The sequence below is a fragment of the Cibotium barometz genome, chromosome 66 (assembly GCF_041138505.1).
Source record: "Cibotium barometz isolate CiBa-2024 chromosome 66, ASM4113850v1, whole genome shotgun sequence".
In the NCBI taxonomy this organism is placed as follows: domain Eukaryota; kingdom Viridiplantae; phylum Streptophyta; class Polypodiopsida; order Cyatheales; family Cibotiaceae; genus Cibotium; species Cibotium barometz.
This window is the reverse complement of record NC_141111.1, coordinates 11,578,337-11,591,205: the sequence shown is the minus strand read 5'-3', so window position 1 is coordinate 11,591,205 and position 12,869 is coordinate 11,578,337. Positions and strand designations below refer to the sequence as shown.

The 12,869-nt window shown below is 44.3% G+C and overlaps 1 protein-coding gene across 9 annotated transcripts in view; it reads right to left on the bottom strand.

Annotated features, from left to right (window-relative positions):
- Nucleotides 1-12,869, bottom strand: part of LOC147602774 (ABC transporter G family member 28-like) — a 60,473-nt gene that overhangs the window by 33,008 nt on the left and 14,596 nt on the right. For all 9 annotated transcript variants that reach the window (XR_015265762.1, XR_015265764.1, XR_015265763.1 and 6 more), the window contains one exon: nucleotides 12,107-12,164. Coding sequence is in view for 5 of the 9 variants with exons in the window: in XM_086797718.1 (XP_086653844.1) it covers nucleotides 12,107-12,164 (58 nt within the window). In the remaining 4 variants the exon portion in view is untranslated. The remainder of the gene's footprint in view (nucleotides 1-12,106; nucleotides 12,165-12,869) is intronic.

The window sequence follows — 12,869 nt, the reverse complement described above, 5'->3', positions numbered from 1 at the left end:
CTCGCCTTGTGATACATCCTCCCCCGCCGTCTTCGTAGCCGCCTCCGCCTCCGCCTCCTCAAAGAGGCAAAGGTTTGAGTCTCCAATGCGGCAAGCCACTCTTGCCCAAGCCATCGGGGGGGGGGGGGGGGGGGGGGGGGGGGGGGCCCTTCTTCTCTATCACATCTCCGAGAACAGCAACGGTTAGTGGATATAGAGATTGCACGCACCATTATTGAGTGCAATCTTTCATTCCATGTGCTCAAGGTAGATCAATGGAAGACAATGGTGAAAGCCATTGCGAATGTGGGCCCATGTGAAGGATGAACCGGCATCTCCTACCATGACATGCGTACAAAGAGGTTTGTTGATGAGAAGAGAGAATCAATAGATCTCTCAATCCAGTGCGAGCGGCATGGTCCAAGTATGGGTGTAGATGGAGTGACCGGAAGAAGAGAGGCATCATCAACATCCTTGTCTCTTGCCCTCTTAGCACATACTTTGTGCGGGGCGTGGATTCCAGAAAGGCGGGGAGGAAAACCTCGAGCGCATTCATATATCGCCATATTAAGCATGCCATCATTGAGGTAAGTTTCAAATTGCGCTCAAGTCTTTGAAGTTTAAAGTTTAGCATATGTCATATGTGGCTATGTCATACGCTCATTGCATCCATTCATGTGCATTGAACATGTAGGTCGGGCCGGAAAACGTGGTGCAAGTCATCATCAACAACGCTTCAAATTGCCGTCGGATGGAAAAATTGCTGGAGAAGGACTATTCCTCCAAAGTGTGGACGCCTTGTGCAAGGTACAATAGTCGTGAGCAGACCGACAGCGTGAAGGGTAGACCGAGACCAACATGTTGGGGCTTAAAAAAAGGCAAGGCCAAAATCAGACTATTCATCTGACCTCTTTTGGCCAAGTCAAGAGTCAATCTTTAGATGGTCTTAGATTACCTCTTTTGAAAGGCCAAAGGCCATAGAATTGTTCAGTCTTTTGAACTATATACTGAAAATACATCTCCTGTACACTAATAAGAAAGCCTCCTAGCCAAATAAGCATCCTAGATGAAAGCATCAAAGATGAGCCAGCCGAGCCACCGTAGACCATAAGGAAATAACATCTGCATCCAGTAGCTGAGCTGAGAGAAGAGAAGAAAACTGCCAAAGCAGCAAACCGCGGATACGTAGAATGTGCCCATGTATTCCAGACAAGGAATCAAAAATGAACCCATTCCGTGTAGTCCAAATATGCCAAAGTCCTGTCCATCTAAGGAAATGGAATATCACAAGGTGGCTGTCTAAAGTAATGACTTGAGGACAAATCCCAAATATCCACTAATAAGCCGAAACAGTAGACCTCTCTACTGCCTCCCAAACGCGAGAGACAAAAGACCAAATCTGACGGGCCACTGGACAACTCATGAACAGATGCATAACTGTTTCAGTGCATGTCGTGCAGAAGAAGCAAGAGGCCAGTGTAATTTTACGACGGCTCAGCTGATCCCGTGTAGGTAACCCTCCCACCAACATCCTCCAAATGAAAACCTTACCTTGGTAAGGGAGCTTAGACTGCCAACCACGCATAAGAGTTTTCTGCCACCATGATTTAGACTTGTGCAATCCCCACACCTTATTGGCCTTGGCTGAAACCCAATCTTTCTCTGATACAAGCTTATGATAGACCTGGTTAGCTGAGAGTGATATCAAGTCACCAGATTTACATAGTGCCCAATCAAGCCAAGGCTGATCTGCAGATGGCCGAGGCAATGGAGTAAAAGGCTCAACTGCGTGCATGATGTCAACCCATAGTGGCTGAAATGTCCGAGGAACCCTAAAGTGCTACCGAATACGACGAAATGAATATGGCCTGTCACGACCAGGTATCACAGCATCTCGGATTCTAACCAAGCCTAGCCTGACCATGCGGTTGAGTCGTATGCGTGAAGCATCTCTGTCTGGCCAAACAATGACACGCGACTCCACAAATGTTTCGAACTGCAAAGAGTTCAAAAGTAGTCTTTCATGACCAGGATCCCACCGAGCCAACAGTAGAACTTCATGCCAAGAAAGGAGAATATGCGATAAAATGTGTGATGAGCGAATACGGACAGGATGAACCGCATTCACAATGTCCCACCATGAAGCCTGCACATGTGTCCGCCCATGTGACAATCCCTCCAACTCAATCAAGTCACGAGCCATGAAAACCCAAGGCTGCTCTTGCAAACACATATCCTGAAAAAGCGCCCACCTACGCGCCACCATATGCAAGCGGACATCCAGTAAAGCAGCCCCACCCATTCTTTTGGGCGTCGTAATGTGATTCCAAGCTATCCATGTTTGACCCATAATATTTCCTTGCCTCTTCCACAGCATAAACCGAATGGGAGCAACCAAACGGATGAGAGATTTGTGCGTCCAAGGTAGCAAAGGTAAAAAATAGGAAATCATGCTAAGCATAATAACCTGAGCTACCTTAACCCTCACATGCATAGGCCACCCTTGAGCTTTCCAATACACAAATTTATCTAAGATCCGAGCTGAAATCCAAGCAAGAAGCGCTTGGGGGTCCACATCCACACCCACCGGATATCCAAGATGACGAACAATGTCTCCTGTATGCACCACACGGCCTTGCCACCCTAATGCCTCAAGATCAAATTCCGTGCATACAATGAGGGTTGATTTTGATGAATTTATTTTCAGCCCAGAAGCCAATGCAAAATTATTCCAAGCTTCCATTGCTCGATCTATATTGGCTTTTTCGGCCCTGAGAAACATAAAAGTATCATCCGCAAGGGCTTGAGCAACCAATTGCTTGCCATGAGGGAGATGCAAACCAACCACTTCACCATGCGATGCCATAGCATCTAGGCGAGATAACATAGGATGAGTGGCAATGGCAAAGAAAAGAGGGCTAAGAGGACAACCCTGCCGGAGAGAACGGGTGAGAGAAATACCATCCGAAAGTCCTCCATTGAGCATAATCCGCGTGATAGAGCCAGAGCCAAGTAAATGCACCAAATTAGCCAGTTTGGGACCAAAGCCCATGGCTGTCATTAACTGAGAAAGGAAGGACCAGCTGACATGATCAAAAGCTTTTTCAAGATCCAGCTGCACCATCACAATCTCTTGCTTCTTTGCCTTGGCATAATCCACTCCAATTTGAACATTAAGAATATTATGCAAAATATTCCTGCCATGCACAAATCCATATTGATATGGATGAACAAGAGTAGGAAGCACCTTCTGCAAGCGATTGGCAAAAATCTTTGTAAAGATTTTATACATAATACCCATAAGTGAGATCGGGCGCCATTGAGCCAAAGAAGTAGGCGATGGGACTTTGGGCAACAAACGAAGTATGCCCAACTTCCAATCGGCAGGCATATATCCCTCATCCCAAACCCTTTGACAAATAAGCGTCAAAGGCTCTGCAAGCTGATCAGCATATTTTCGGAAAAACTCATTTGTCAAACCATCCCAACCAGGGCTCTTTCCCATGGGAAGTTTGGAGAGAACAGCTTCCACTTCCCCTTGAGTAACAGGAGCATCAAGCTGAACCGCCACATCAGGGTCAACTTGATATCGTACTTCAGCAAACAATGACTCCCTTGCAGCCAGGACAGCCGGTGAGACATCCTCTCGAGGGGCAAGCAAATCTTCATAAAACCTGATGCAGTGCTGAATAACCTCAGAAGGTTGAGTAAGAAGGTTGCCTTTGGCATCCATCAGCCTAACAATATTCTCACGCATATGTTTTTGATGCAACTTATCATAGAAGCGATGAGATTGACAGTTAGCATCCCGCAAAGCATCAAGACGTGCAAGTAGTTTAAAGCGAACATATTGTGCTTCCTGCACCCTAGATAGCTCCTTTTTCAGCCATTCTATGGCATCCGCAACTTCAGCATCCATAGAGTCAGTAAACATGAACGCCTGCAAGCCCTTTAAAAGCGACTCAAGGAGGGCCACATGCTGTTTTTGTATAGAGGCATTAGCAAGACCATAATGCCGTGCTAATTTCCGAGTGTTGGTAAGGAACACTGGCCAAGCATGATAATCAGCCATGGACACTCTTGTGGAGAAATGTCGTATCAACTGACGCATATAAACATCAAAAACTTCATGCTCCAAAAAAGTGTGATTTAAGCGCAAAGGCAAGCGTCCCAATAAGCCTTTATATGCATCCACAGGATGATAGACCATTTCAAACACAAGCGGCCAATGATCTGACAAAACCTGATGCTGATCAACCATCATAGTAAGAACCTCTGGCAACAAGAGATCTTGATTTAAAATATACATCCTATCCAATCTAGCATAAGTGCCCCGAAACTGTTGTGAGGCATAAGTGTAACCCCTTTCATCTGAATGCAACCAAGACCACATGTCTTGTTTTAGCGACGTTGCTGCAAAAGCTTCCCACGCCTTTCTCTCCGGGCCATCCATTACAGAATGAGGCGACGTGGCTTGCTCCCTGGAGACACACATATTAAAGTCCCCCATCACAAAGCCAGGATGAGAGATTGAAAGAGCACACAAGTCATTCCACAGCAAACGGCGAGCACGAGCATTATTTGGAGCATACACCCCTAACAACCATAAAGGCGTATCATCCCAAACAATCTGTATCACTAGAAATCTTCCATGAACATCTTGAATCACAAGAGAAGGCTGAAACTGCGAACGAACAGCAAACATAACACCTGACTGCGAAGCAGGATGTCCGCTGTAGAAAACATGAAATCCCTTATATACATAGGCTTTGCCAGCCAACTTATGCTGCTTATGTTCAACTGCACACAAAACGTCCCAACCATGACAAAAAGTTGTACGCCAAAGCCTGAACTGCTTTTGGCGCGAAGAAATACCCTTTACATTCCATTGTACAATTTTCATAAGCCTTCCCAGAAAAGGAATCAACAAGGCCGTGTACTAGGCCCAGGACAATCTCTCTCTCTCTCTCTCTCTCTCTCTCTCTCTCTCTCTCTCTCAATGACTTGCATCAAGGTTCCTATTTAGTTTCTTAGGGCTACAGCGATCTTGCTATCGGCGTTGATTTACAGTAGTAAGAGGACAGACCTGTGGCTTATTACAACTGCAAGCTAAATCACGCTGAGAAGAATTATTCGGTGTATGACAAGGAACTATTAGGGGTGAGCACAGCTCTCAAGCATTGAAAACCTTTTGTGACCACTCCCTACAGGAAGCCTACAGATCGGAAGACAATATACACATATTAGAATACTTAACTTTAACTGAAGTTAACAATGGAAACAACATCAGCAACATAAATACTCAAAATACCAAAATACACATGACACCAGCACTGGGACATGAAAGGGCCCCCCCCCCCCTCAATACATTTTGTATTTCTTAGAGTATTTATAAGTACAAGTGTCACGGGCCTGATAGGCCAGATTTCTACACTAGGGAGTGAAAACAACTCAAACAAACTGGTTCAAGTCGATAAAGATGTGTTGGTCAGAGTAGCCTCAAATCGCAGGGTCATTCCCACCTTCATTGGGTGCACACCTGCCTTTCACTGGTCTTCCGAGACCGTGCACAAACAGGCACGCCCATACTAACGCAGGCCAAGGAAAACACCGCGGAGGGAACATGACTTGGTTCTCCCCAATGAGCTTTGCTTCCAAATTCGCTGGTGAGTCTAACCTTCACTGGCTCTCAGAGGCTCTGAGGGTGCAGTTAGCACCACCACACAGGGAAAAATACTAACCACACCAAGAAGAACTTCCTAAGCATGGTCAGCAAATACATGCTCTGCACAAAACTTAAAGAATTCACTGAATTTAAATTAACAAATTTTTTTAAATTTTTTTTCTGCAAGAAACTTCTATTAAGTATGAGAAAAACATACAACAATCACAGCTATAAGCCGGAAAAGAATAGAATCACCCCAATATGTAAGGTGATTTCAACCACTGAGGAGCATCATGATGCCATGTAAGACCTGTGGTACTAAACGAAAAGAAGATACCATGGTCCCATTCCCGCATAAATATCACACGCTTCGCCTGCGTAGAAGGAGAGGGCTTCTGAATGTGAGCCTAAGTAGCCATAAGAGTATGGATGATATCACCCCATATAGTACTAATGCACTAAGACCCAAAAATCTAGACACCCTCAATAGCCTCCGTGCATCTAGCTCTCCAGATCTGCCATGTTGTAATACTGGCAATAATCTCCCAACTGGTGTCAATCCTCTGTCTAGGGGGTGTATAATCAGAGTGAGGAACATCCTGCAATAAACCATGCTGGGCAATACCTCTACAAATGAAAATAGCAGAATCTGTACCACTGCCCTCATAAAAAAGCTGTGGACCGGACTGGGAGAGCCAAGCCACTGCCCCCCAAGTCACATGCATGACTCAATTTGCCCATAAGTTGGGCTACAGGACCCCAAATCTGTTGTGCAATGTTGCATCCCCATAAACAATGTTGTACAGTCTCAGAATCTGCCGCACACCTCTAGGACACGAAGGTGCTACACCGAAAACTGATCTCCACTGATTGGTGGGGAGACCACCATGTAAGAATAACCAAAAGAAATGGGAGATATGGCTCCTTCTGTATGAGTGCCAAAGTCTATGCCAATATATGCACTGTATCACTGGAGAAATATCATAGCTCTCCCAATGACGCCTGAGAGTAGGGATCCTATGCATCTGTCGAGTGAGGAGAAGCCTGGCATTCCGGATAGTGAAACTGAAAAAAGGAAGGCTTTTCAAAGGATCGAAGGCATCACTCCACTTCCACTCTCTTGGATCCCACTGAAGATATCTGATAGGACTACCACCATATAACCACAAACACCAAGAGCCATGAGTCACTATCTAAGGAGAAGGGTCAATGAACCAGTGCTTCCCCGAGCAACCAACAATCCTCACTGGACTAAGCCTAGTATCTGGGATGATCTCCTCCATACTACATCTCCTCAATCTCCCACCAGGCATGATAGAATAAATGAGGCAATCTGTATCCTCCTGGCCCGGGAGAGCAATGACCTGCAGAGTTATGCTTATCCTCATTTTCAGCAGGTACAGTCCAACAGGTACAATCAGGTACAGTCCAGCAAGGCAGCAAGTACAATCTGATTTTCAGCAGACGTGGGCAGCAAGTACAACCAGATTTTCAGCACACGTGTGGGTTTTCAGCAACATGTACAATCCATGGAAAGCAGGCAATGAGAAAAATGCAGCAAAACCAACCCTAGAAGAGATAGGCGATGGAAAACAAGGGGGAGAATAGCAGGCAATGAGAGGAAATGAGAAACCAGCTTTCTACGTGTAATTTATTTCTATAATAACTCATGAAAGAGTTTATCCAAAGGTTTTTTAAAAAGGGTACACCATATTAAAAGGGTATTTAAAATGCTCATGGACATCCTAATATAATAATGTCCAGCCCCTAATTTAAATGTGTGTGAACACATGGACTTATAAATACTAAAGTTGGCCATAACTTATAAATTTTACATTTTAAAAAGAAAAAATGGTAATACTTACCACCTGTTCACACGCCACACCAATGAGTCAGCAAACAGCATTCCACGGTACACTGGAGGCGTCCCCGTCCAGTGTACTGGCACGGCATAGCAAGCAAACACACGCAAACAAGTCATGCAAAAACAAATTTATGCATGCGGGCATAAATGCATGTGCACATGTAATGGACAAAATCACCCTTTCATGAAACTTATACAAAAAGTTCCTATCGGGCACAAAACTGGCGCGACAGAAATATAAAAATATGTCCTGGTCTTCCTATGGAGTGACAGTCCCATAGGCAAGACACCATCCTAGCCATACACAAGTGGCACCAGCAGGCTCCCGTCCATACAGCACGAAGCAAGTCACACACGGGTGGCACGAAACTGGTTCCCATCCATGTGACGCAACACTGGTCACACACGGGTGACACTAATCTGGCTCCCGTCCATGTGACACCAAAAGACTGGCCCTTTCACATGGGACACTGACCTAGCCCCATGTGAACATGGCACAAATCTGGCCGCTCTATGGAGTGACAGTCCCATAGAAGTGGCTCCATAAATGGAGATGGACCAAATGGTGACATCCCCCCGGGCTTCTAAACAGTTGTCCTCAACTGCTCTGCACAAAACTTAAAGAATTCTCTGAATTTAAATTATCAAATTTCAGATTTACACAAATGAGACAACATGAGGGCACCTGGTACAAAAAGTACAATCTGGTGTACAGCAGATACTATTCAGCAAGTATAGTCCAGATTCAGCCGGTACAATCCAAATGTAACACACGTGTGAAATTCAGCAGCAAGTACCATCAGATTTCAGCAAGTACAATTCAGATTCAACACACGTGTGAAATTCAGCAGCAGGTACAATCCAACAGGTCAGCAAGTACAATCTGATTTTCAGCAGGTAGTCCAACAGGTACATTCCAGCAAGGCAGCAAGTACAATCTGATTTTCAGCAGGTACAGTCCACATGGGCAGCAAGTACGACCAGATTTTCAGCACACGTGTGGGTTTTCAGCAACACGTACAATCCATGGGAAGCAGGCGATGAGAAAAATGCAGCAAAACCAGCCCTAGAAGAGATAGGCGATGGAGAACAAGGGGGAGAATAGCAAGCGATGAGAGGAAATGAGCAACCAGCTTCCCACGTATGATTTATTTCTATAATAACTCAAGAGTTTATCCAAAGGTTTTTTAAAAAGGGTACACCATATTAAAAGGGTATTTAAAATGCTCATGGGCACCCTAATATAATAATGTCCAGCTCCTAATTTAAATGTGTATGAACACATGGGCTTATTAATATTAAAGTTGGCCATAACTTCTAAATTTTACATTTTAAAAAAGGAAAAATGATAATACTTACCACCTGTTCACACGCCACACCGAGTCAGCAAACAGCATTCCAGAATCCACGGTACACTGGGGACGTCCCCGTCCAGTGTACTGGCACGGCATAACAAGCAAACACACGCAAACAAGTCATGCAAAAACAAATTTCTGCATGCAGGCATAAATGCACATGTGCACATGTAATGGACGAAATTTCCCTTTCATGAAACTTGTACAAGAAGTTCCTGTTGGGCACAAAACTGACGCGACAGAAATATAAAAATATGTCCTGGTCTTCCTATGGAGTGACAGTTCCATAGGTAAGACACCATCCTGGCCATACATGGGTGGCACCAACAGGCTCCCATCCATACAACATGAAGCAAGTCACACACGAGTGGCACGAAATTGGTTCCCGTACATGTGACGCAACACTAGTCACACACGGGTGGCACTAATCTGGCTCCCGTCCATGTGACACCAAAAGACTGGCCCTTTCACATGGGACACTGGCCTGGCCCCATGTGAACATGGCACAAATATGGCCGCCTATGGAAGTGACCGTCCCATAGAAGTGGCTCCAAAAATGGAGACGGACCAAATGGTAACAACTTTCCTTTATGGGAGAGAATTCATAGTAAAGACTAATCACCATGCACTTAAATATGCCTAGTGCGCAATGGACTGATAGGCAAGCCAAGTGGAGTTGAATCTTCCAATAGTTTGTAGGCATGATTGAATATGTCCCTGGTAAGAATGACCCTATTGTTGATGCTCTTAGTTGAAAATCCACCATTCAAACATTGCAGAGGTCCACTGTGTCGGAAATTCAAGGCAAAGACTAGTATGAATGCACAGTACGCGGATTCATTAGAATTCGGGACTCCATACAATTTGGCCCTCAGTTCAAAACCGAGTCATTATAAGTTCAAGATGGCTGGTTGTTCTACAAAAATGAGCTATGTGTACTAAGGAAGAAAAGACAAGCACTTCTTCATGATACCTATGATTCTCTTGTTGGGAGTCATTGTGGTATCAATAGTACCTTGCAGAAGTTGAAGCAGTTTTTTTATTGGCCAAAGATGAGAAGGGATGTCTACTAGTATGTCCATGCATGCGAGATTTGCCAAAAAGTGAAGGTTCCATACTCTAAACAAGCAGGGTTGCTTCAACCTTTGCTTGCTCTCGAGGAAACTTTTCAAAATATCAGTATGGACTTCGTATGCCCTCTTCTAAAGGCTATGGGAACCAAGAATACACAATGTTTAACCATTGTTGAGACCATTCAGTAAGTTTTGCATGTAAGTTTTACATGCTCATTCAGAGATCCCTCCCAAGTTTACTTCACATTTTTGGAGAACGTTATTTGATAACTTTGGGACTACGTAATACATTTCATCCGCAGACAAATAGTCAGACAAAAATAATCAACTGGCCTTTGATGTTCTTTATTGACATGACAAGCAATCAAAATGGGAACAATATCTTCCTTTCGAGTAGGCTATCGCATTCATGGAGTATTGGTAGGACTACATATGAGGCAATATTTGGTCGTCATTTCTTGTCTCTTCTTACAAGGATGGTGTCACCCTCATTGGAGGCCAACAAGACCACATAAAGATTTTCAAAGATTATTGAGTCCCTGAAGGAGCGCCTAACCAAAGCACAAGAAGCATACACCAAGCAAGCCAACAAGTACAGACGAGACATCAACTACGAGGGAGATTGAGTATTTCTCCGAATCATGAAGCAACACTCAAAGCAAAAGAGCAAGCGTTGTCCCAAGCTCTCTTTCCAAAGTTTTGGCCCGTTTCCTATTGTAAAGAAGCTCAGCAATATTTCCATGAAGTTGAAGTTACCAGACAGTTGGACTATGCATGATGTCTTCCATGTCTCATGGTCAAAGCCTTATGTTGGACCATCCTTGCAAGAGGTTCGGATGAGCAGCAACCTAAAGTGGTCAACAAAGCAGAAATAATCGAGCCTAGATTCTCCTCAAGTACAGTTTTGGTCGAAGGCTCGGACAGTTCTACACCAACTTTAGAGACCGAGGCACTTGTGAAGCCGTTTGGCTCGCAAGGAATTCTTCCAAGCATACCCACAAATATTGGCAGACTACTTGGAGACCGTGCAACTACCGCCAAGCTACGCACGGGAGAATGTCACATGCACGCATGCACTAAGGTGCCATATGACACATTGGCTCATCATCAGTGCCATACATGTACAGAATTAGTACCTTTTATAGGATTGATTGTCGTGCGACGTGACCTCATTGTGAGCCCTAGTCCAAGGACATGGCAAGCACGCGCTAGGTCTTTCAAAGCCTTAGGTGCCAGCCTGTCACTTAACCCACTAGGAGAACAACCAATTCATGTAGGTTACCCTAGCATAGCAAGCATATAGAAGCATGTAGAAGTGCTAGCAAAGGCATTCAAGGCTCTAGGCCAGCCTTATGAGCCTTGCATGTGGGCCACCAGGGGCCACCAAAAAGGGCATACAAGTGTCCTGTACCCAATTGGCAGTCCCACAAAGGCTTAGACAGCCAGTTGACAGCATCAGGCACAATCAGCCAGCATGCAAGATGGCCCTTTCTCACACCTGTGAAGCGATGATGAGAAAAATAGCATTTAATGCTTATTTCAACAGTCGTGGGCCTAATAAAGGAATACAGATAACTAACCAACATCCTATGTTCATATATAAGCATCCCTCAATCCATTGCATAAATCATCTCATTCCTTCGTAGTTTCAGCAGTAAACCAATGCAAAAGTATGTGTGCTTGAGTCTTTGGACTTCTGCATACATCATCTTAACCAAGCGCTTCATTGTGCTATAGTCCAAGGCAATCCGAAGCTATCAAGGGCATTCGGCTGTCATTCTTGCATCTCTACATACTCTCTCTTCAGTTCTATGTCATGTGAACAAAGATTAAAGTGGATTGCTTCATGCTGACCAACATAAAGGTATAAAGAAGGTCTTGATGTGCGTTACACAATCATACCGGTTGCATGTTACACTGTTTGTGGTTGAAAAGGATACCAGTGATTATGTGATTTGCAAGGCATTCACAACAGTAGGCCATTGGCTTTTCAGAGTAAAAAGCTAACTAATCCACATTATAAATGGCTACCAAGAGGAGCTCTAGGTTGTGATTCATGCATTAACAAAGTAGAGATATGGATCTACTTTTGTGGTTTATGTAGATAACTCTTCTCTAAATTACTTTTGCATTATATTTTAAAAAATAAATAAAAGAGAGATGAACATACGGAGAGCAAAGGCCTTCGACTAGAGTAGCTTTTGGGCACTGCGCTCCTAAAGGACAAGCTGTAAAACACCATAAAAGCTTAACATCATTAAAAAGTTTGAGATGTAAATGCTACACTGCATATAACTCTTTCTTTGTGTAATCATCACTAACGCTAGAGGTAGCACCCTTCATTTCTTCAACTCTCTCTCTCTCTCTCTCTCTCTCTCTCTCTCTCTCTCTCTCTCTCTCGGCTCTCCGTTGCTGGATAAGAAATCAATTATCTTATCCGGCTAGAGTTGATGGGCCTTTATACAAGCCGCACATACTAGAGCTTTCTATGAAACTCTAGTTTTACATACAACACTTTCTAAGGGTTTCAAAGCATGGATTCATTGAGAGCCCTTGATACTCTACAGACACGTCACATACCATGCAGATTGCTATGGTCTAGTTGAGGGTATCATATCACCGTCTACAAATTGAGTCTGGCAAGGCAAAGGGCATCCCACAAGAGGCACGGACATGCAAGGTAAGTACAACTAGGGAGGTGAAGATAGAGGAGCATTACCTGTTCAGATGCCCACACTGCTATGAGATCCACAAGAGATTCCACTGTTTTGAGATAGATTCGGCCCTCTCTAGGGTTATGCATTATTAGGATCAAAGATGCCTAGGCATGTAATTACTGGAGCTTCACTATCACTCACTAAGAGATCATGTTACGACGATATCCACAGAGGCGGATGTCACCATTTGATTGCCCAAGTGGTCTTCCCCTATTT